The 24,905-nt window shown below is 50.2% G+C and overlaps 2 protein-coding genes across 4 annotated transcripts in view; one reads left to right on the top strand and one right to left on the bottom strand.

The window, feature by feature from the left end:
• The window catches only part of LOC309359044 (SLAM family member 5-like), a 114,713-nt gene that overhangs the window by 21,716 nt on the left and 68,092 nt on the right, over positions 1-24,905 (bottom strand). The window lies entirely within an intron of this gene.
• VANGL2 (VANGL planar cell polarity protein 2) overlaps positions 1-24,905 on the top strand; it is a 44,283-nt gene that overhangs the window by 10,595 nt on the left and 8,783 nt on the right. For 2 of the 3 annotated variants that reach the window (XM_081892414.1, XM_081892415.1), the window contains exons 2-5: positions 6,619-6,826; positions 19,039-19,314; positions 20,315-20,435; positions 24,073-24,680. In XM_081892414.1, coding sequence (XP_081748540.1) covers positions 19,244-19,314; positions 20,315-20,435; positions 24,073-24,680 — 800 coding nt within the window. In that variant the 5' untranslated portion in view covers positions 6,619-6,826; positions 19,039-19,243. Of the gene's footprint in view, positions 1-6,618; positions 6,827-17,268; positions 18,094-19,038; positions 19,315-20,314; positions 20,436-24,072; positions 24,681-24,905 lie in introns of those variants that run through there. The other variant, XM_081892416.1, reaches the window with a different exon arrangement.

The following is a 24,905-nucleotide window of genomic DNA, read 5'->3' as shown; positions in this document are numbered from 1 at the left end:
TTCTAATGGAAAATTGACACTTTTCTCTCTAAAGGCTCCCACGTTGTGAGTAATACTTGAACAGAGTTGTGCTTTGCTGCACACTTGTAGGGGCAAGAAAAAGGTGAGACATTTATATGGAGAGATATTTATACACCTAAAAGCATGTGGTGTCATCCTAAGGAAGAGACAAGAGGTGGCCTGTCCTTTGTTGTGGTTTGTGAATGTGCTGGAGAGAGAGAGAGACATAGGGGAGCAGTTTGCTTTTGCCTTATCTGCAGAGGCCTGGGAGTCCTCAGACTTTCCCCTTCTCTTCCCCATCTCTCCCCCCCCCCCGCCTGCTACTGTTCTAACAACATCTTTGCCCCTGTGGTTGGTGGCAAGGGGGGCCGGCCTGGTGTAGCACGTTCTCCACGGGGGGTGGGGCTGGTTGCAAAATGATGGACGGGAGGCGAAGATGACCCTATTGTGCAAACCCAGCTAGGCATGCTCATTTCCTTTAAGCCAGAGAAAATCCTGCTTGGGAGCGCCGTTTAGCACTCCTGCCTGATGGCTACAGATGGCGGCAAGCAGAGGATGGATAGTGTGTGTGCGCGCATGTTTGGGGTGTAGCCATGAGCACCTCAGCTGCGGAGGCAGGTGCTGAGCTCCTGCGTTACTGCAGATTTTGTAAACGGCTCCCACCTGTTTCTACCACCAGCAGGTGCACAGTGGACTGCCTCTCTTCTTAATGCTACAATAGACTTTTTTTAAAAAAACAACAACAGAAAACTCCTTTGCTTAACAAATAAAAACACAAAGAGACAGCTGGATCAGTCCAATGGGCCCATCCAGTCTAGTTCTTAAGTTATGTATTTTTGTATTGTAAACCGCCCTGTGGTCCTTGGGTGAATTTAATAATAATAATATAGCATCCAGTTCTCACAGAGGCCAACTCCATGTTTGTGGGAAACTAACAGGCAGGACCCCAGCACAGAAGCAACTCTTCCCCTCCTGCTGTTTCCAGCAACTGGCATTCAGAAGCATTTCTTCTTCCGACCGTGGAGGGCAGAACATAGCCATTGTGGCTAGTTAGCCCAGAAAGTCTTGTAGGACCATCATAGCGCCTGGCTGGGGCTGATGGGAGTCGTAGTCTAAGATGCCTGGTGGGAGCCCGGTTGTCAAATGCTGCCCTAGTTGAGCTGTGGGATGTGTTGTCTTGCTCTGGTTTGTCTTCACGGTGCAGGCAAAGGAATGCCTTTGTTTCACAAGGATGCAAGGAGAGGCCTTCTCAGTCACGTCTGTCTAGCATAGCAGTGGCCTAGCAGATGCTGTCAACCAAGGAAGGCTGTGAGGGCCGCCATCTTCCCTCCTTGTTTGCCCTCTGTACCTTGTGCTCAGAGCTCCCTCCAAGCATTCTATTTAGTTAGCGCTCCTAATTTTCCTGGGTGGGTTCATCCTCTTTCCATGAGTTTGTCCACTCCTTTAAAAGAAAGAAACTATCAGACTTGTTGCTATATTGCGCAATGTTGAATTCCATGAAAATTTATGCCCCAACTGTGCAGTGCATACAGTCGTACCTCAAAAGTTAAACGGAATCCATTCCCAAAGTCCTTTCAACTTCCAAAATGTTCAGAAACTAAGGCGTGGCTTCCAATTGGCTGCAGGCACCGCAACACTCACTTCTGGGTTTGCGGCGTTCGGGAGCCAAGACGTTCAACTCGCAAGGTGTTCGACTTCCAAGGTACGACTGTACCATGGTTCCTTCTTTTGCACCTTCAGAGAAACCTCTTTCCCCTGCTGAACCTAGGAAACTCCCTGATCCTTGGATGAACAGCCCACCTGCCTTGCCACTATCCACTCCCAGCAGCGTTCAAAATCCACCAGGTGCATTCCGCACCTGGCTGCTTGCCACTTGCGACCAAGTGAAGATGCCCAGATGCCAGGATAGCGCCAGATGTCTCCACCATCTGGAGGCGTATGCCTTGGATCTTGCCTGTTTCCACATACTAGCAACACATCCTGTAGAATTATTTCCATTATATTTTATCTGCACAATCAGAATGAATTTCAGGAACCAAAAAGTCTGACCCCAAAATGGCAACTAGGTATTCCATTTTGGCGAATGTGTAACCCTGGTTTAAGGAGCCATTTGGTGCCTAGCTTTGATATCTGAGTTTCTAACACTGATCAACGGCCCACCGGTATTCACCATTATCTATTCCTAGCTAGCCAGGTCTTGAGCAGGAAGAAATCTTTCCCATCACTGGAGATGCTTGGGATTGAACTTGAGGCCTTCTGCAGTCAGAGCAGACACTGCCACAGAGCCAAATCCTTTTGTTGGTGGACCTGCTCTCTCTTTATGGCCTTCACAAGGCTGAATTGGTCTTGCTCAATGTGAGAAGTTGCTCAGTAGTAGTAATCCTATCCTGCTGGGGCCCACCCTCTCTCTCCCTTCTTCTACAAAATGGGGGTTTTCAAGTGGGTTTCCTGCATTAAACCCCAAACATTTAATCAATTGCCCACATGCTGGCTCAGCCTCGGCCCTGTGGGGTTCCGAATGCAGAGGAAAGACCCCTGCAGGGGCTCCTGTGTCAATATGTCCTGCTGATGTGGTCACATTCAGGCGAGAGCCCCTGGAGCGCAGAATATCTGAAATTGTTCCCAAGAGTTGCCCTATGTGTGCATATGCAGGAAGGGTTTGGGTCATCTGTCGTATTAATGTGGGTTTCCTAACCCGCCCACTCCCAGGAATTCTCACCCGGGAAGCTCCTCTTTGCCTTAGCTGGATCTGCACTGATTCTCGCCTTCCTGGAAGATTTGGAAGTGGGCGGAAAGGGAAGCTGTTCTGATCCGCTTCACTTCGTAAGCTGGGGAAGAGCCCACCCGCTTCTCTCACCCCCGCCCCCAGATCTACGATAATTACGCCTCTTTGGGTAACTGTTGCACCAATAACTGTCAGCTCTTTAAATCGACGAATTAGTAGAACGGTGACGAGGCGGCTGCTAATTGCAACCAAGAAAACCCCCAAGTTAGTTAGTCTACCATTATAAAACCATGTAATTAAATTCCAAACTATTGCTTGCAATCAATTATTTACAGCCAGCCGTGTTCTGCAGACACAAACAGACGGCAACCAAGGGCGAGGGACCAGATGCTTCGTCTGAGCTTCCTGGTTCTGGAGCACCAGAGAAGAGCCCCAAAACAGTGGCAAATTACTGCTTTAAATTGAAGCAAGGAGACAAGCTCAGTGACTCTTAAAAACAAAAACAAAAAATGGATGATTCTTAGTTTTTGAAATGCAGTTGTGGTGCCGCTACCCAGAACACCTGAAGATGCTTTGTATTCGGTTCGGCATCTCATCCATTCAGCGGAAGACTATCCGTTTCAATTGGGAGGGTCTTGGGCAGAAGGAAGTCTCCTCTGTCAACTGGCAACCTGAGCCTTTAATTAGATTTAATTAGAGATGCTGGGGCTTGAACCTGGGACCTTTTGCATGCAAATCATGTATGTGCTGTGCTACTGAGCAACAGTCTTCTTAAATGGCCAGACTCCTACAGGACCAGAGAGTACCTCTCCAGCTACTTTTTGTTTTTGGATGGCACTTGGGGTGCCAATTGGAGCACTGGCAGGGAAGGGGCTGCGGCTCAGTGGCATCTCTCGATAAAGCTGGGAATGCCCCCTCTCTGAAACGCTGGAGAACCACTGCTGGTCAGTTAGTCAACGGTCAGACTTGGTATTTCTGGCATCCCTGTGTTCCTTAATGTGATTACCATGTTGGATCAGGTAAATGGTTCTGTTTTTGGTCATGGCTAGTCTGGCCCCTCTGGGAAGAAGCTCCCAAGCAGGACATGGAAGATGGTGGCCCTTACCTGAGTGTTTGTCCTCGGCATTAGACCTTCAGAGGTACAGTACCACTGTACATGGAGGTTCCATTTTAGTGATCTTGGGACATAGTGGTTGGATCTCTTAAGCCAAGTGGCCGCCAGCTTATTGTAACGGCATAGCTGTGCAACCCCAGCAGGACATTTGCTGCCTGCCAGACGTGTGTTGCAGCCTGCCAAGTGACAGTCTTAGCAATCCCTGTGCGTTAGCAATCCCGAGTATCCGGTTCATAGAGGTGTCTGGCCTTCTGAATGTGGATGTTCCACTTGACTATCATAGCAATTAGCTGGTCAGTACAACTCCAAGGCTTGGTGTGGTAGCACTGCAATATTCAGCTATCATCGAATGCAAGGCAGTCAATTGACTGTAATTAGCAGGTCAATTGTCCATCGTCCCAGCTCTATAGACCCTTGGGCTATCTCGCCTTTCAAGTTTACTAGCTCTGCAAGAAGAATCAAATGTGAATTTGTTAATAGTTGAGTTGTGAAACTGAGTAACAAGGTACAGTGGAATGTGCTGGTTGCCAGACTGCTGTGATAGAATCATAGAATTGGAAGGGATCCCGAGGGACATCTAGTCCAACCCCGTGCAATGCAGGAATCTCAGCTAAAACATCCTGTCCACTAGCTACTTCATTCAAGGCACCTGCCCAACCACCCCAATAAGAAACCAGCCCCTCTCTGGCCCAAACCATCACTTTAGAAACCAATTTGGATGGACTCATTCCTATTTGGCAGCAGAAGGAAGCTGAGTCAAATGGGGATGACCTCTTAAGTGAGCCTTCGCCAACTTGGGGCCCTCCAGGTGTTTGGACCACACCTTCACAGTGTTTCTTAAACTTGGGTCCCCAGCTGTTGATGGACTACAACTCCCATCATTCCTGACCACTGGTTGTGATAGCTAGGGATGATGGGAGTTGTAGTCCAAAAACAGCTGGAGACCCAAGTTTGAGAAACACTGTGCTTAACCCACAATAACTTGCAAGTTTACCTGTAAGATTACCTTACCCCATATATGCCTGTTTGACTGTTTTGATTTGCAGAATGCCATGTTACAAGTGATACACAATATCCATTCTGTGTTTGTAAGAAATTGAACTTTGGAACTCCCTGCCTATTGATGTCAGGCAGGCAGCTTCACGGTTACTCTTTGCGATCCCTGTTTAAAAAAAAAATTGTTGAGGCAAACCTACCCAGATATGTAGAACTCTGGCGGGTGTTTTAATCTGTTTTAAGCTTACCAATTTTAATTACTCTCTGAATGTTTTAAGTACAGTGGTACCTTGGTTTACAAACTGTTTATAATCCGTTCCAGAAGTCTGTTCTTAAACCAAAGCATTCTTAAACCAAGGTGTGCTTTCCCATAGCAGCGGGGGACTCAAATTACAAATGGAACACACTCAAGAGGAAGCAGAACATATTCTGCTTCCAAGGCAAAGTTCACAAACCGAAACACCTACTTCCGGGTTTGCAGCGTTGTTAAACTAAGCTGTTCTTAAACCAAGGTACCACTGTAGTTGTTTTCAGCTGTTGTTTACTGATAATTTCATTGTTTTGTTATTTTTGTAAACCACTCTGAGGTTTCTTTTCCATTCATGTGTTTCATAAATTTTATAAACGAGAAACAAAAACATCTCATTAGCCCACAGAATCACAATGAGACATATCGTCCACAGGGCTCCAGGCCCCTCCTTTTCAGCTGAGGCGGTGGGTGGGCGGGGCCTGTGGACACCTCCTGTCTTTCATATACCAGTGACTTGGAAGGGCCAAAGGGCCAAAACACTTGATTCACTGCTTTTTGGAAGAGTCTGGACACGCCTTGTCTTGCAGATAAGTCCAGAGACATTGCTAGGCTATAAAGTGTCTGGAGCCAGCCACTTCCAAGGCTGGTTCTTTGTTGTTGTGCATTGATGGCCTGGAGGGGTAGAGAACGAAGGGAGGAGGAGAAGAAATGACTCCTCCAACTTCACAACTATTTCTTTGGCTGGTTGCCTGGAGGGAAACCTTTATGTGCTATATCTGACTACGCCTGCCTTGCAGTGAAGCCCTTGTTGCATGTCCCCGAATAGGCAAGTTCCTCTGGAGTGTACCTAGGGTTTGCAGCCTTAGTTTGTGTGCTGTGGCATGGATGGGTTCATACCAGTGTTTCTCAAACTCTGGTCCACAGCTGTTGTTGGACTACAACTCCCATCATCCCTAGCCAGCAGAACCCAGTGGTCAGGGATGATGGGAGTTGTAGTCCAACAACAGCTGCAGACCAGAAGTTTGAGAAACGCTGGGTTATACTCTGCCCCTCCAGGCCAGGAGTGAGACTGAGCCACCCTTGTAAAGTATTAGACACAAATGATGCTGCTTAACCTGGTGACAAAAACAGAATGCAGAGCGTTCCACAAAAGGGGAGCCACTGCAGAAAAGGCCCGTTCTTTTGTTGCCACCCTCCAGACCTCTCATGGAGGAGGCACACAAAGAAGGGTGTCAGATGATGAATGCAGAGTTCAGGGTTGGTTGTTATGGGGAGAGGCGGTCCTTGAGGTACCCTGAAGTCCTGGGGTAAACATGGTGCAGATTGAGAGTGCAGCACAATACACGAAAGGGGGCTTGTTTGTCTCCCATCTTGTGTTCCATTCCTCATGTCTAGTGTACTTACGATGGTTGTTTACGGCCAGTGGCTTGAACAGCAATAAGATGATCACTGAGTGACCCTCCTTATCCCAGGCCCAGTGGAGGTTGTTTTCTTGCTTGCTGATCTCCCATTTCGGGTTTGGTCTCTCCACAGCTCGCTTCCGGAATCCCTGCATCGCGGCCGTTGTAGATGTTGAAAGCTGGGGCTCTCCCCACGGAGTGGGACGGGGCGGGGGGTCTGACCCCAGCTGCTGAGTGTTTTGAAGGCTCCATGATGCCCAGCCACTTGCAGGACTAAGTGGATGGTGGGGGAAGGCACTGGACCGTCAACCGTGACTGCGCCTTGGTGTGCCACCAAGTTGGTGAGTATTGCTTAATTGCTTAATGCAAGACGGGAGTTGCACATTTGGAGTGCAGACCTCACGGTCTCTGCCCTGTCCTGAATTTGCTTTTCTTTATTTTAAGTGCATTTCTGTCTGAGAGAAGTGTCTACCTGCTGAAATCTTGGAGGTGGGGGGTTGAAGACTCACAGGCCTGAGAGCTAAATGTAGCCCTCCAGGCATCTCTTTCTGGCCCTCTGATCTCTCCCCCAGGACACACGTCTCATCCTAGGCGTTTCTGATTGGTTTGAATGTGCTCTAAAATGCCGATACATAATGCTCATGCCTGCCTGCATGGAGGATGAAGAGGGATTTGAGTGTGTTTAGAAACTGGCCTATTATACAAAGATGAAATCTGCATTAGTTGCTCTGCGCCACGTATACCTCTGGCCTGCCCTCCACCGGCATTTTGCTCTTGGAAGGCTGTGTAGAAGGGACTATGGATAGCTCAGGCGGTAGAGCATGTGGCTTAATCTCACGGTCGTGGGTTCAAGCCCACATTGGGCAAAAGATTCATGCATTGCAGGGATGACTCTCGTGGTCTCTTCCATTTCTACAATTCTGTGGCCCTTGGGCTTAAAAGATTATTTGCCCTTCTTGGGAGGGTCTAGAAATCCTTATGGTAGGAAGATTTTTTTATTAGTAATTATTATTTATTGTTCATAGTAGGTAAAGGTAAAGGGACCCCTGACCATCAGGTCCAGTCGTGACCGACTCTGGGGTTGCGGTGCTCATCTCGCTTTATTGGCCATGGGAGCCGGCGTATAGCTTCCAGGTTATGTGGCAGCATGACTAAGCCGCTTCTGGCGAACCAGAGCAGCGCACGGAAATGCCGTTTACCTTCCCATCAGAGCGGTACCTATTTATCTATTTGCACTTTGACATTGGCAGGAGCAGGTACCGAGCAACGGGAGCTCACCCCATCATGGGGATTCGAACCGCTGACCTTCTGATCAGCAAGCCCTAGGCTCTGTGGTTAAACCCATAGCGCCACTTGCGTCCCAATTGTTCATAGTAGTTTTGATTAAAACCAAAACCTAAAAAGATTCAAAGGAATAGTAAGGGCAGAGAAGTGTGTGTGTGATGTGCATTTTGTCTTAGCTGCTGTTTTTGGAAACGTTTTTTTTTTTTTAAAAAAGTCAATAGTGAGTTCATGAACCAGGAAGAGAGTTTGGTGTTCAGCTTGCTGTGGTTTGTCCTCCTAGTCAGGAAGAACCTCGTGGCAGTCAGTGAGAGGATGTCTCTAGGACCAAATAAATCTTGATTACACGTCTCTGCCCAGAATGAGGCGATGAGATCATGGGCATAAGATTGCAAGTTGTGTTCATCCTTTATCTGCTTCTTGGCTGTAGCCCTCTTCAAGCAATCTTTCGGTGCTATGGACAAGAGGGGTGGTGCTGGGCTCCCTAAGCTTCACACCTTTGCATGTTGAACAGGAAAGTCTGAAGGGGATTACAGGTGGTACCTTGGTACTTGAACGGCTTAGTTGTTGAACAAATCGTCTCCCGAACATCGCAAACGGTTTGCGGACGTTTTTTGGAAGCCAAATGTCCAGCGCGGCTTCCGCAACTTCTGGTTGAGTGCAGGAAGCTCCTGCAGCCAATCGGAAGCCGCGCCTTGGTTTTCGAATTGTTTTGGGAGTTGAATGGACTCCCGGAACGGATTAAATTCAATAACCAATGTACGCCTGTATTTTCATATCCTGCCGAATGTGCTTCAAAGCCTCCACTGGTTTTTCCTTGCGGGGAGATTCCTGGAGCTGCAGGAGACTCCTAGCTTCAGACAGTCACTCTCCATGAGTTGAGAGGGTGATGGGCTGTGAGGGCCTGAGAATAGATGAACCTGGTGCCTGCATCAGACCAAAGGCCTGTCTAGTCCTCTGGGAAGGACAGCTCAAGCAGGGCATGAGGACATCAAGACTCTCCCCACTTGAGATTCCCAGCAACTGGTATTCAGAGGGGGCCACCTCTGATACTGGAGTAATGTACAGCCATCATTAGTAAATATGTACCCTCCAGACATGGTGACAGTGACCCTCCCTCCCTTGTTTACTTAACACTCAGTGGGTTGTGTGTGCCAGGGTGTGTGGATGTGGGTGTGTGGACACCAACGAAAATGCTTGTTCTGTTGCCAGCCCTAGCTCAATGTTTCCTAAACTTCCAATCTGTGATATGGTTTAAAAAAAGAAACAAAAAAAAATCCACTGTTCAAAATCAAAAAATTTCCACTGTTCAAAATCAGTGGATACCTGATGGAGGTTGTTTATTTGACTTATTTTGCTTTTGTTTGCTAACATGCATGTATACTAATTTCATGTTTCATGTAAAGATTTGCAAAGTTTTTCCATTCACCCAAAGTACCCGAGATCAAATGTTTGCATGGGTTAGAGGAAAAGCATAAAGTTCACTTAGGCTACAATCCTATAAATAAAAAAATAATAATTGTCCAGTAGCACCTTAGAGACCAGCTAAGTTTGTTCTGGGTATAAGCTTTCGTGTGCATGTACACTTCTTCAGATACACACGAAAACCTATACTCAGAACAGACTTAGTTGGTCTCTAAGGTGCTACCATGGGACACAGGTGGCGCTGTGGGTTAAAGCCTCAGCGCCTAGGACTTGCTGATCGAAAGGTCGGCGGTTCGAATCCCTCCTGCAGGGTGCGCTCCCGCTGCTCGGTCCCAGCGCCTGCCAACCTAGCAGTTCGAAAGCACCTCCGGGTGCAAGTAGATAAATAGGGACCGCTTACCAGCGGGAAGGTAAACAGCGTTTCGTGTGCAGCTCTGGCTCGCCAGAGCAGCGATGTCACACTGGCCATGTGACCCGGAAGTGTCTCCGGACAGCGCTGGCCCCTGGCCTCTTAAGTGAGATGGGCGCACAACCCCAGAGTCTGTCAAGACTGGCCCGTACGGGCAGGGGTACCTTTACCTTTACCTTTAAGGTGCTACCGGACAATTATTTTATTTTTTATTTCATTTTATTTCAACTGCGTCAGACCAGCACGACTACCTACCTGAATCTACAATCCTATAAACACTTAAGGTTACTCCCACTGAGTGTAATGGAACTTACTTCTGAGTTGACATGTGCAGGACTGCACAGCAGGTTTTTTAATGTTACAAACATATTAAAATCCTGACTTCAAAATTATTTTTATTGCACTCCTTGTATATATTTTAAAGTGTGACTGTTAAATAGTGCATATGCTTCCTTTCATAGTTTAGGTTTTTAAAGTAAAAATGTCACTCAAAACTATTTAACATACTTATTTTAGCAGTTCTTAAGAGCTATGCACATAAAACATATGTACTTTCCGTGGAGGTTTAGCTGGAAAAACAATTGGTTACAAATGTGATTTTAGACTTGACTAGGTTTCTCCGTTGCGCTTGTTTTATGCCACTAATTCATATTTTTTTAAAAACAATGTAATTCTTAAAAGTGGGTTTTCTGCCCCAATTTTCTGCACGAGTCATGGGCATTTTTTCTCTTTGTATGATGCTCTGCAGAAAAGGTTTCTCCCCTCCCACTCCCCACTGCTGCTTCCGGTTGCTGAAGCATGTTTGTTTTCTGACTTCAAGGCAGAGGTATGCCAATTCATGGCTTGAAAGGTTTACTTAAAATAATCTCCTGTCCTTGGCTAAATAAAACTGGTTCTCCTCCATTTGACGGGAGACACTGGCAATTGGAACTGGCAACTTTCTGGAGTTGCAGAGCATGTGTAATTAAGTCCACAGGCCTTGCAGGAGCTTTACACCCAGATCAGCAGCTCATGCAAAACCACAGTGTGGCCTTCTCTGAGGGCAGGTAATATCTACTCTGATGCATCTGGTGAAGGTTAAGCATTGTAGGGTGAAGAACTGTGCTTCTGGATGAGTCACTGTTCCGGGCACACATCTCCTGAGGGCAAGTAATCCTGCCACATTGCTACAGAGGATTATTAGGTTGCTTCCAGTAGCGCATTGTTGAGGTCTGGTAGTATGACCCATTAATTCCTCACCCCACCTGGAGGCTGGCTGGAAGGAAATTAGGCCAGAGAATGACCCGTGGAGAGAGGCAGCTTCCTCCAAGCTTGGGTAATCCTCCTTCAGGACAGACTGCACCGTGCAGTCACACCCTGTGCAGCTGAAGCTGCCTGCTCCCCAGTGTCAGGAGAGGGCTGGACCAGAACAACAGCTCATTCAGAGATGCAGTGGGAAACCTCCTCTCATGTCTAGGAAACTAGGAAGCTGCCTTGAAAAAGCCATAAATAATAAAAATAAAAATAAAAATTTATTTATATCCCGCCCTCCCCAGCCGAAGCCAGGCTCAGAGTGGCTAACAACAGTAAAAGTAACACAGCATTGTAAAATCAATTCAGAATCAAATTAATGGTTTAGTATTGCTTATGCTGACTGGCGGTGGCATGCCAGGCCTTCACCAAGTGATATTTTCCCAGTGACCTTCTGTACGCAGAGCGGTTACAGTGCCACTGAGCTGCACCCCAAAGTCCGGGGCCTCACAGGAATCACGTTAATGTAGCTTAATTTTCCACCGCACATCCTTTGGGACTGATTCCTAATCAGAGCCCTCCCCAATCCCAGCTGGGTGCTGAGAACAAGAGAGGGCGTCTTTGGTTTTTTATTTTTGGCTTTTCCACTGCCATGCCTTCCTCTTTTCCATAAATCTCCCCCAGAGACACCGCATAACACTGTGAATAAAATTGAGAAAATGCAATGCCCGACCCCTGGTTCTTTCCAAAGAGGCCCCTCGTCCTTTGGCCTGTTCTAAATTTTTCATCCTCCTCCTCCCCGCATCTTCTGCTGCATTGTTTCTTAAGAAAACCCTCTGAATCCCTCCAAACAAACCTTGGAAGGGGGGTGGGGAGAAGGCGGGAAGGCAAGGGAACACTCCCCCCCCAGTTCCTCCCCCCCCCCCCGCTTCTGATTTAGTTCGCTTTGGATGCTGGCCTGCAAGCTCTCAGGCCTTGTTGCCATCGCCTAGGCAACCAGGGTGTGCATGTTTGCGGGGCGAGCTTTTGTTTCCTCTTGTGATAAATGTGCAAGAAAACCTCCTGGCATCTTGCACAAAAGGCCACTCTCTCCCCGCCGCCGCCCGTTCTTCGTCCTCTTTCTTTCCCCTCTCCCCATATTCGTCTCTTCGAGGCGAAAGAGTTTGGACAAGAGCAAAAATTCCATCTCTTCTCCTCACTAAGCACACACCCCACTTCCTTCAGTGACATGAGTCCTATTCCCTGCCTGTGCTTTGGAGGCTGCTCTGTGAAGGGGGAGGTCTGCTGATTGCACATAGGCCCTCCCCACAATTGGGAACCCCACAGCAACAGAGCGGGATAAGGCCTGCCCATGTGCTACAACCCCACCATACCGTTGTGTACTGAGAGTTGTGATGAGACGCTGCACCCCCCTAATTCCTCTTCTGGAGCAACAATTCCCAGAGTGGTTTATCAATTCCCTCCTCACAGGGAACCTTGTGAATTGTAGCTCTGTGAGGGGAACAAGGGTCTCCTAACAACTCTCAGCACCCTTAACAAACAATGGCTCCCCTCCCAGAATTCTTTGGGAGAAGCCATGACTTGATAGTGGTATCATAGTTCTTTAAATGCATACCCTCCAACATTTCTCTGATGAAAATAGGTTCATATTATTTAATAATAATAATAATAATAATAATAATAATATGCATGCATGCATACATACATACATACATACATACATACCCCACCCATCTGGCTGGGTTGTCCTAGCCACTCTGGGCAACTTTCAACATATAAAAAACATAATAAAACTATGTAGAGTTGTCTTCGGATGTCTTCTAAAGGTTGTATACAGTGGTACCTCGGGTTAAGTACTTAATTCGTTCCGGAGGTCTGTTCTTAACCTGAAACTGTTCTTAACCTGAAGCACCACTTCAGCTAATGGGGCCTCCCGCTGCCGCCACACTGCCAGAGCACGATTTCTGTTCTCATCCTGAAGCAAAGTTCTTAATCTGAGGTACGGTTTCTGGGTTAGTGGAGTCTGTAACCTGAAGCGTCCGTAACCTGAGGTACCACTGTAGTTACTTATCTCCTTGGCTCTGAGGTTGCATAGCTCCCTACTCTGCAACATTTCTCTGATGAAAATAGGGATGTCCTAAGGAAAAGCAGGACACTCCGGGATCAAATCAGAAACTGGGATGGCTTCCGTAAATCCAGGATTGTCCCTGGAAAACACATGTGAATGTATGGTGTGGCTGGCCCATGCTGTGCTCTGCCTGCTTTTACCCCTCACGCTGGGAGCACACATGGCTCTGTGATCAATTACATCCATGTCTCTGTGTGCTGAAGACCCCATGTTCAACCCCTGCCATTTCCAGCTAACAGGATATCGGGGAGTAGAACTGGCTGAGTCCTTGGTGAAACACAGCCACCTCTGGTCAGAGAAGACGCTCTGCATGGTTGCCAGTTAGCCTGACCTGGTTGGGAGAAGACCCTTCTCGTGTAGACAGTCTTGTTTGCAGTTTAAGCTGGCCTTAGACCAAGCCAGGTGATTTGCCCACCTAGCAGCTTCCTGAGGTATCGGGCAGAAAAATGTCAGATTCCATTTAGCTGAGGAGGACCTGGAAACTTCAGCATGCTGAGAACAGGCTGTTATTCCCAACCAGGGATGGGGACAACCCATGGGGACTCTCCAGATGTTGTGGGACTACAACTCCCATTGGCCAGGCTGCCTGTGGCCGATGGGAGTCGGAGTCCCACAACATCTGGTGGTTCCTCATCCCTGCTCTGAGCTGGCCTGTCCCTTTGCTGCCTTTAAGCCCAAAGCAGAAGCGCCGCGGTCTTATTTCTTAGCCATACGGTTGATTGCACATTGAGGACATTTCTCCTTTCATTCTCCTCTTAGCTTTCCCTTTCTTTCCACACACACACTCCTCCCTCCCCCCCCCCCCCGGTTTCCCATAAAACTATTGCCAAGGAAGCCTTGTAATCTGGGGAGGGGGGGCAACTCTTCCAGCTGAAGCCTCTTGCAGTCCTGCTGTTCCAGAGGGGGGCCTCTGGCGCTTTGTGTTTGGGCTCTGTTTTGCTGAGGCAGCTCAGCATGGTCTGTTACTGCTGCTGCTGCTGCTGCTGTTGCTGCTGCTGTTGTGTTTTGGTCTGGTCAGACTCTGGGATGGAGGACGGAGGTCCATTTTGCGGAGGGGGAAGCTGAAGACCATGAGGAGGAAGAGATCAATAAAAAAGGGCTGGTGGTAGTCAGGAGGAATCAGCTGAGGGAATGCACGATCAGCACAGTGTCGGTTGAGCAATGGGAATTGGCTTGAGCTGTTCTGTTAGTTGCATGACTTTGCATGCAGTTAAAACAATTATTTTTGAAACAGGCAGGCGGGGAGGAGTATCCTGCTTCTGGGTGATTCGCACACGTGGCAGCACAGCACCTCTGTGAATGGGGAAGGCCTCTTCTAAGGAAAAGCCTGTCGTCTGCAGTTTTTTAAAACCAATATTTTTAATACAAGTCATTTTTAAAAATAGTCATCTATCTTGTAAAAATTATGTACCCCCCCTTGATTGCAAGAAACAACCTCCAAAGTGGTTTCAAAAAAGAATAAAATATCAATGAAATCAGTTAAAAAGCAGCAGTTTAAAACATTCAAATAATGTTTAAAATCAAAGGTAAAATGATAAAGGGCTGCCCAAATAATTGGGGACGCTGTTTTCGTTGATTTTTAATCAACTTCTGAATCAGTGTTTGTGTTTTTTGAGCTCTGGACAAGCCAGGGGAAGAAGGGACTGTACCTTGGAAGTAGAACATCTGCTTTGCATGCAGAAATTCCAGGTGACATCTCCAGGGAGGCTGGCGAAAGGCTGGACAGCTGCTGCAGTCAGTGAGATGGATTAATAAATCACTTTGAGGTTTTTCCCCCCTACAATCAAGTGGCATATAAATTTTATGAAAGGGATAATAAAAGTCAGACATTGTAAAAGGTAACTTCTGACATCCCTAGAGGAACATAGTCTTTGCCAACTGGTGCCTTCCAGATGTTTTGGACGACCAGATCCATCACAGAAACATAGAATTGAAGAGTGGGAAGGGGACCCCCAAGGGTCATCTAATCCAGTCTCAACTAAATCAGTCTGATAGGCGTTGTAGTCCCAAGCGACAAGGGCTGATGGGGAGTTGTGATCAAGAACATCTGGAGGGCCCCAGGCTGGGGGTGGCTGCTGTAGTGTGTCTTGCATTGAGTGGCTTGCCCAAGGCTCCACCGGGAATTAGTGGCAGGGTTCTCCTCAACCCCTTGTCCCTGGCTTTCTCATTTTGATTTCCAAAGAAGCATTGGTGTGCTGCCTTTATTATCTTAACTAGCTGCAGGTGCTGCTAACTTGGCATGGATCCATTCTGTAGCCGCCATCTTTAACTGGTCCATGGCCTTCCCCCTTGCCTTTGTGTGCTGGGGTGTGTTGCATGTAAAAGGGGCGTTTTTGGATCAAAACCCGGATTGGGCTGTTGACTTGCCCCGCTGCAGGTAGATCCAGTTCTCCACCTGCCACAGGCAAAGCCCTCTTTGCACTCCTCTGACAGAAAACTTAATAGGCCTTTGCTCTAACCCTCTGGCATTGCGCAGAGCACGTAATACTCCCTTATCTTCCTTTTGAACTGGGGGACTCCTTGGCAGTGGTTTTGGGCGTGAGCTTGCAAGGTGCGCTGGGGTGGCCGACCTGTGATTCAGATTCTCGGAGGATCTGGAGAGAAGTGGCTGAATCCATCTCCCTTTGGGGCCTGGCCTGCGGGGAGGGAGGGTGGTGGGACACGCCTTGTTCGTTCCTGCAGTTGCTCCCCCCTTCCCTTCTCTCCCCCTCTACCATGCACACGTCTGCGCTTTTGAGTCTGGAATGGTGCAGGTAAGTCATACCTGGAGGCCCTGAGAGGAGAGAAGTGGAAGGCCTGGTAATTAAACAGCAGCTGGGCACCATCAAAGCATCGCTGGTGGAGCTGCTCCCCACCCCTGCTTTAGGGACCCGCACCCTGCACTGAGGCATGTGACCCATTTGAGGAGCAACACTGAAAGCCCATGTAGGTTTCCTGCTTGTTTAGGCACCCAGGTGCACATCTGCGCTCCTTACTCCCAAGGCTGGTAGCAGAATTAGAAACTCAAGATATATAAGCTAATTGCCAAATGGCACCTTAAATCTAAGTTACGGTCTCCACAACGGATTGTCTAGTCACCTTTTTTAAACGATGAAACAACAACAAATTTCATTTCTGTACCGCTTTATATTTTAAGGGGGGGTCTCAAAGTGGTTTACAACACATTAAAACATCAGATAAAACAATGCAGAAACAAATAGCAACAAGACATCTGCACAGATTAGCTGCCTTGTGCGGCGAATGAGAAATCCTCACCTTTGGCTACAGGAATGCAGCTTTTTGCATTTCCCTTTTTTAAAAACCTGCCTCTGTGCAGCTTGTTTTTAGAACAAGTCCCCCTTTTTGCGTTGATAAATTTGGTTTAAATAGGTTACAGGGTTGGTGACCAAAAATGGAGTAGCTTAGGTTGGCCAGCATCCTGTGACATCATTTGGGATATGTGTGAGGGAGTCTTTCCTAGACCAGCTACTGGTGGGGGGTGGGCTGTTTGGCTTGCGTGGAATGGAGGTGGCAGAGCCCTCCTGTTTGGCCTGCTTGCTTCCTCCTCCGAAGACTTTACTAGCTCAAGCCAGAATTAATGTCTCTCCCCCCCCCCCCACAACGGCACATATTTGGACTGTGAAGAGCTGACAGAAGTACTTGTGATGGCCCCAGGGTGGTGAGATTGCCCACAAACTGGGATGAGGTAGAAGGAGAACAGGCTTCTCCCCCAAGACACTGGAGGGATGTGGATAAGATAATAAACAGAGCACACAAGAAGGCTGCCTCAGATCCTCTTGTGTGTAATAAAGGCCAGAGTTCGTAATGACATGCTTGCATTTCGCCTCTGCCTTCCTTGGTCGTAATGGGAGCCTGTATCTCCTCCAGGATGCAAAGGCCAGCCAGGTGTTTTCCAGGACACTCCTGAGGGAGGCTGCAGGTGGAGGCAGCAACCCCCATCTGTTGATTGTCCCCAGCGTGTAGTATGCATATATTGATTGGGTGCTATTATTATTATTATTATTAATAATAATAATTCCCTTCACCCTAAGGTTGCAGGGCAGGTGACAGCTATTAAAACACAATATTAAAAACAGTTTTAAGACCACGTACAAAAACAGAAAAAAATAAATAAATATGCATCTCAAATGTCAAGAGCCAGGGTAAAGTGATGCATTTGACAGAAGCTGAATAACGAAGGTGCTGGATGCATCTCTCTGCAGAGGGAATTCTACAACTTAGGGGCTACCACAGAGAAGGCCCTCTCCCGAGCTGTCACCCCCTGAGCTTCTGTGGACCCCAACCAGGAGGGCCCCCCTCTGCTGATCGTAACACCCGAGGGGGTCCATAGGGAAGGGAGGCCTGAATCTAAGGCTTTAAACACAAACACGAACACCTTAAATAGGGTCCAGAAATTAACCAGAGCAGGTGTTTAAAAACAAGGGTTATATGAGAACTAAACAAAGCCCCAGTTCTGGGCAGTTGAAGTTTCTGGGTCGTCTTCAAGGGCAGTGAAAGATTCATGCATTGCAGGGGGTTGGCCAAGATAGTCCCCGCGGTTCCTTCCAGCTCCACAGTTCTATGATTGTTTTGTGGAGCCCACAACCGTCTCTTATATTTCCTCGTGAGCCTCAAAGCCTCCAGACTTTGAGGACCTCTCACCCTCACCCTGCTAGCTGCAGTGGCTCTCTGAAATCTGAGGCAGAGCAGATCAGAAAAGCTACCTTCTACCAGCTTGGACTGCTTGCTTCGCTGGCCCAGTATTACCCACTCTGGCTGGCAGCAGGGCTTCAGGCCATGCGATGGGCCTTGCCCCATTCCTGCCACCCTGTGGACCTTTTATCTGGAGGTGCGACTCAGAGGTGCCGACTCTACTTCTGCTGTTCTGGCCCCTCCCCTGGGAGAGGGGAAGAACCTGATCTGGCAGGTTGGGGTTTTTTTGGAAGGCCCCTTTGCCGAGCCGGCTGGGATTCCTCCCAGAGCGCCAGACTTGCCCGGACAAGAGTCCCGAAGCCCTGCGGTGGGCGCGTTTGCCTTGGATGGCTGATTCCTTGCCTTGGCTCCAACCCTGGGCTTGCTCTGAGGCAAGCGATATCTGGAGCAGAACATTAATGCGAGCATAAGTCATGTGAAACGCTCGTCATTTTGCAACATTGGTAATAATCAAGTGGCGCTGTGTATGTGTGTTGACTTCTGGTTGCCTCAGCCTCCCTTCCCCGGAGCTGTTGAAAATAACTGAGCAAGCACAGTAAGGTCCTTTCTTGTTTGGGGTAAGATGTTCCCGCTTCCAGGAGAAGCTTCTTTGTCACCCAGACAGTCGGATTTAGAAGCCCAGGCCCATTTTAATTCTCCTAATAACCAGGTCTGTCTAATCACGTGATGCTGGTGAGGAGCTTTCGGTATCAAGGAAATCTTGTACGTGAAACTGGGATCTGGCCTACACAACTGAGCATTTTTGTGTGTGTATGGAGATGGGGAGACAACATGTTGTTGTGAGGGATGAGAGAAAAGCCTGAATGTATTGAGGAAAATTATGGGGTGTGTCACTCTTTTTTGAATGGGGATCTCTGTGTCCACAGTTCCTATTTCTGAGACAATGGCTTCTAAAGTAAGAGTTGATGGTTTGGGCTGGGGAGGGGCTGGTTTCTTACTGGGGCGGATGCCTTGAGAGAAGTCCAGTAGCTAGTGTACAGAATGATTTAGTTGAGACTTGTACATTGCAGGGGGTTAGACTAGAATTGGTGGCAGGGAATGGCTGACCACTGTCATTGGGGGGCTGTTGACCCCAATACAGTGCTACCTTGGTTTAAGAACAGCTTAGTTTATGAACAACTTGGATTAAGAATGCTGCAAACACTGTCATTGGGGGGCTGTTAACCCCAATACAGTGCTACCTTGGTTTAAGAACAGCTTAGTTTATGAACAACTTGGATTAAGAATGCTGCAAACCCGGAAGCCCTCTTTTCTTTGTCTTTTCTTAGTAAATATGCATTAAGCATGCCAGTCCTTCAGCTACAGATTGTACCATATGCTCTCTCCTGACTTGTCTTGAGGGCTGGGCGTGATGAGCATGGTTAAGCAGTTTCTTCCTCCCTCCTCAGGTGCCCCCTTTTTTTCTTCTAAGACGAGCCCAGCTAGCCGATCAAAATAGAGTCCCTCAAGGTGAAAGTTGACTTTCTGAAGGTGCCCCTCGGCCTGAAGAAGCCCACTCTGAAAGAGGCAGCGGCTGCCTTGGCGGCTGTCCCGGGGCCTGGGAGACCCAAGTCCATCAACGTGGACCGCTACAAGGCGCGGCGCTCTGACAACATGGACAACGAGTCTCAGTATTCCGGGTACTCCTACAAGTCCGGGCATTCCCGCAGCTCCCGGAAGCACAGGTGAGTCTGCCGGCAGGGTGCACCCTTGGGCCTCCCGCTTTCAGCCAGGGGGAGCCGTTGGTTTAAACCAGGGTTTCCCAAAATTGGGCCTCCAGTTGTTGTTGGATTACAACTCCCATCATCGCCAGCGAGCAGGACCAGTGGTCAGGGATGATGGAAATTGTAGTCCAAAACAGCTGGAGACCCAGGTTTGGGAAACCATGGTTTAAATTGTTGCAGTGAGCTCTCAGTGTGGGGCTGCCCTGGGAGACTGCATTAATGTACAAAGCCCTGAGCAACTTGGGTTCAGGGGGATCCCTTGTCTCAGCCCACCTTGTGTCTAGGAAAAGGAACATGAAGTACTCTTGCACACAGCTCTGTTCTTCATACACTCTGCCTTATTATTATTATTATTAAATTCAATTCTAAAACAAGTCATAATAATAAACTCCAAACAAAATTAAAAGTTATAATATAAATTTGTCCATTGCTGCAGTGTTACAAAACAATGACAATAAACTTTAATTATACATTACCGTATCGAATCCACTGTGCACCTCAATTTTCAAAACCTTGAAACCAAAAGCACCATCAAATCTAATGCACACCCTAGTTTTTGTGAGTGAATTTGACCAAGAAAGACGTGCATTACATTCGAGTAAATAAGAACTGGAAATGTTTAATGAGCAAACATGACAATAGGGCTGGGCAGTATATTGATATATTGTCCAAAACTGGTTTGAAGCTCGTATAGTGACAGTCGGTTTTATAGTTTTTGACCTGGCGATATATTGCAAAATATGGTGTGTTTGCATGTGTGAGCTTGGTGGACTAAGGGCCTGATTCTGCTCAAGGCACCTTCCTGCGGGTCCAACAGATACAGAACTGTGGGGCTGTGTCTGTAGGCAACTGCGAAGACAAGATGGAGGACTTGGTGGGCTGTAGCTGCCCTGAGGTGCAGTGTCCTATTTCCTTCCATGGTTCTCAGTGTGCATCTCTTCCTCCCCTCTGCCCATTGCAGAGATCGACGGGAGCGGCACCGTTCCAAGAGTCGAGATGGAAGTCGAGGGGACAAGTCGGTGACCATCCAGGCCCCTGGGGAGCCCCTGCTGGACAACGAGTCAACTCGAGGCGATGAAAGAGTGAGTGGCTTGTGGCCGAGTAAAGAGGAACGCCCCCCTGTGAGGGCCAGTGGCCGCCACCTCCTGCCTGCCTTTTCCTGCCTGGCTTTCCCAACCAGCTAACACCCAAACAGCGAGTGATTTATTCTGAGGTTGGGCTGGGCAAATGTTCCAGGGAACTTCCATGTGCTTTGTTCGGTAATGGAGAGAAGCAGCGGCAGGCAAACCTGCACGTCTGCCTGGATAGCTCAGTTGGTTAGAGCATGGCGCTGATAACGCCAAGGTTGCTGGTTCGATCCCTGAATGGGACAGCTGCGTATTCCTGCATTGCAGGGAGTCGAACTAGAATTCTCAGCTAGAATTCCAACTCTAAAATTCTGTGGAGCTCTGTATTTGGCGAGTCTCCTAATTGGATACAGGTTTCCTGCCCAAAGTGACTTGCAGACAGGGAAATTCTATGTGCCATGCTGCTGGTGGATCCTATAAACGAATGGAAATGTTCTTTATGTAGTCAGTCATTTATTTATTATGGAAGTTGGATATGGGCCATATTCTTGTGCTTATAAACTGAAAGACAAAGGAAGGGGAAATGTTGGGGAAGACTTAGAGGAGGGAGATCGGTTGACAGTGCCAGGATGAGGAGTTGCCCCCCCCCCCAATTTGCCACCCACTGATGAGGGCAGTGCATTGGGGCCACCGTTCTAGTTTAGCCCTAGTATCAATAAGATACTTTCATCATGCTCCGACTGAAGTTAAAAGCACCTGTTAGCAAGAAATGTATCAAAATGCCCTTGGCAATAGGCTTATCAGGGATCAAAAATAGTAGGACAGAGGTGCACATGAAACACTTAATACAGAGATAGTCCCATCTGGCCCAGCCAAAATGATCAAGGGGCCGGAGCGATGCTCCTAAGAAGCAAGGTTTTGCAGCATCTGGAACTTTAGAGGAAATGTGAGTAAGGGGTGACACGAAAGAACTTTATGAAATTATGTGCGGCAGGCAGAAAATGCATAGAGAAATTTTTTTCTCTTTCATAATACTAGAACTCTGGGACATCCCATGGAGTGGAATGTTGGAAGGTTCAGGGCAGACGGAAGAAAGACCTTCACGTGGTGCACAAACTATTCAACTCACTCTCACGGGAGGCAGGGTGGCTTTAAAAAGAGGGATGGACAAATCTGTGGATGTTAAGGCTATCAAGGGCTTCTGGCCACGATGGCTCTGCTCTGTTTGCCTCCATGGTCAGAGGCAGCAAATGCTTCTGAATCGCAGTTGCTGGAAAACTGCAGGCGTGAAGAGTTGCTCTTTTTGCTCAGGTCCCGCTTGCAGGTTTCCCATTCAGGCATCTGGTTGGTCCCTGTGAGAACAGGATGATGGACTAGATGAGTTATTGACCTGATCCTACAGGCTCTTACAGGCGTGTGACTAGACAAGGGAGGAGCAGCACCCGTCTGCTGAAGTACAGTGGTGCCTCGCAAGACGAAATTAATTCGTTCCGCAAGTCTCTTCGTCTTGCGAGTTTTTCGTCTTGCGATGCACGGTTTTCCATAGGAATGCATTGAAAATCAATTAATGCGTTCCTATGGAAAACGCCTTCCCCCGACCTCTTCTGGCGGGCGGCATTTTAAAATCGCCCGGGACAGCGGAGGACTTCTCCGCTGTCCGGGGCGATTTAAAAGCCCCTGGGAAGGCAGGCAGGGGGGACAAAGGCTTTCTCGCCCCGCCGCTCGGCTTCGGGACATCGTTCCGATGCCGGGCGGCGGGGGGAGGCTTTCTCGCCCGGCCGCCCGGCTTCGGGACATCGTTCCGATGCCGGGCGGCTGGGGGAGGCGTTCCTGCCCCACCGCCCGGCATCGGGACGATGCCCCGAAGCCGGGCGGCTGGGGGAGGCGTTCCTGCCCCACCGCCCGGCATCGGGACGATGCCCCGAAGCCGGGCGGCTGGGGGAGGCGTTCCTGCCCCACCGCCCGGCATCGGGACGATGCCCCGAAGCCGGGCGGCTGGGGGAGGCGTTCCTGCCCCACCGCCCGGCATCGGGACGATGCCCCAAAGCCGGGCGGCTGGGGGAGGCGTTCCTGCCCCACCGCCCGGCATCGGGACGATGCCCCGAAGCCGGGCGGCTGGGGGAGGCTTTCCCGCCCGGCCGCCCGGCTTCGGGACATCGTTCCGATGCCGGGCGGCTGGGGGAGGCGTTCCTGCCCCACCGCCCGGCATCGGGACGATGCCCCGAAGCCGGGCGGCGGGGGGAGGCTTTCTCGCCCGGCCGCCCGGCTTCGGGACATCGTTCCGATGCCGGGCGGCTGGGGGAGGCGTTCCTGCCCCACCGCCCGGCATCGGGACGATGCCCCGAAGCCGGGCGGCTGGGGGAGGCGTTCCTGCCCCACCGCCCGGCATCGGGACGATGCCCCGAAGCCGGGCGGCTGGGGGAGGCTTTCCCGCCCGGCCGCCCGGCTTCGGGACATCGTTCCGATGCCGGGCGGCTGGGGGAGGCGTTCCTGCCCCACCGCCCGGCATCGGGACGATGCCCCGAAGCCGGGCGGCTGGGGGAGGCGTTCCTGCCCCACCGCCCGGCATCGGGACGATGCCCCGAAGCCGGGCGGCTGGGGGAGGCTTTCCCGCCCGGCCGCCCGGCTTCGGGACATCGTTCCGATGCCGGGCGGCTGGGGGAGGCGTTCCTGCCCCACCGCCCGGCATCGGGACGATGCCCCGAAGCCGGGCGGCGGGGGGAGGCTTTCTCGCCCGGCCGCCCGGCTTCGGGACATCGTTCCGATGCCGGGCGGCTGGGGGAGGCGTTCCTGCCCCACCGCCCGGCATCGGGACGATGCCCCGAAGCCGGGCGGCTGGGGGAGGCGTTCCTGCCCCACCGCCCGGCATCGGGACGATGCCCCGAAGCCGGGCGGCTGGGGGAGGCGTTCCTGCCCCACCGCCCGGCATCGGGACATCGTTCCGGTGCCGGGCGGCTGGGGGAGGCGTTCCTGCCCCACCGCCCGGCATCGGGACGATGCCCCGAAGCCGGGCGGCGGGGGGAGGCTTCAAAAGCCGTCCGGGGGCTTTTAAATCGCCCCGGACAGTCCCGGGGCGATTTAAAAGCCCCCGGTTAGGCAGGCAGGGGGGGCAAAAGTCTTTGCCCCCCCGCCTGCCTTCAAAAGCCGTCCGGGATAGCGGGAAGCGCTTCCCTGCTATCCCGGACCGCTTTTAAAATGCTGGCGGTGGGGAGCAAAGCCTTTCGCCCCCGCCGGCCTTCCTGGACCTCTTCTGAAGTCCGGAGGGGGGGAGAAGGCTTTGCTCCCCACCGCCAGCATTTAAAAAAAGGTCCCCGAGATTTCCCTATGGGCTTTCGTCTTGCGATGCAAGCCCATAGGGAAAATCGTCTAGCGAAGCGTCGCAAAAACCGAAAAACCCTTTCGTCTTGCGGGTTTTTCGTCTTGCGAGGCATTCGTCTAGCGGGGCACCACCGTACACATGAAGAAGCTTTAAGGCAGAGTCAGTCCACCTGGCCTGTTCCTCTCTGCCATTACTGGCACCTGTTTGTAGCAGAGGAAAGCCGAGCTCAGGACCCCAAGACTTGACCCTTCTTGGTGCAAGAAGGTGTCCTACCATGAGGTGTCTGCCTGCTCCCTCACCTGCCCCTGCTTGGCCCTTTCCCTTCTTTTGCAGGACGACAACTGGGGAGAGACCACCACGGTGGTGACGGGCACGTCTGAGCACAGCATCTCCCACGATGACATCACGCGCATCACCAAGGACATGGAGGACAGCGCCCACCTGGACTGCTCCCGCCACCTGGGCGTCTCGCTGGGCGGGGCCCTGGCCCTCCTCTCCTTCCTCACACCCTTGGCCTTCATGCTGCTGCCCCAGCTGCTGTGGGGGGAGCGGCTGGAGCCTTGTGGGACGCCTTGCGAGGGGCTCTTCATCTCGGTGGCCTTTAAGCTCCTCATCCTCCTGCTGGGCAGCTGGGCCCTCTTCTTCCGCCGCCCCAAGGCCTTCTTCCCGCGGATCTTCGTCTTCCGCGCTCTCCTCATGGTGCTCGTCTTCCTCCTGGTCGTCTCCTACTGGCTCTTCTACGGCGTCCGGATCTTGGACTCTCACGACACCAACTACCAGGGCATTGTCCAGTATGCCGTCTCCCTGGTGGATGCCCTTCTCTTCGTCCACTACCTGGCCGTTGTTCTGCTCGAGCTGCGGCAGCTCCAGCCCCATTTCACCCTCAAGGTTGTCCGCTCCACCGACGGGGCGAGCCGGTTTTATAACGTCGGCCACCTCAGGTGAGGAAGGGCTGCCGTTAACATTCATGAGAATAGAGTGGAGCATGAAAACACACATCTTGGGGTGCTGAAGGCCTGGATGGATTTGTTTGATTGACTTCAGTAACATGTGTTTTTTTTAAAATACACCTCCCATCTGACAGCTAAACAACTATTTGTTGTTGACATCTGAAGGCAGCCCTTTCCAGTGGAAAGCTGATGTTTTATTGTGCTTTAAATACTTTG

The sequence above is a fragment of the Podarcis melisellensis genome (assembly GCF_964234715.1).
Source record: "Podarcis melisellensis genome assembly, chromosome: 16".
Lineage (NCBI taxonomy): Eukaryota > Metazoa > Chordata > Lepidosauria > Squamata > Lacertidae > Podarcis > Podarcis melisellensis.
This window is presented reverse-complemented; position numbering and strand designations above follow the sequence as displayed.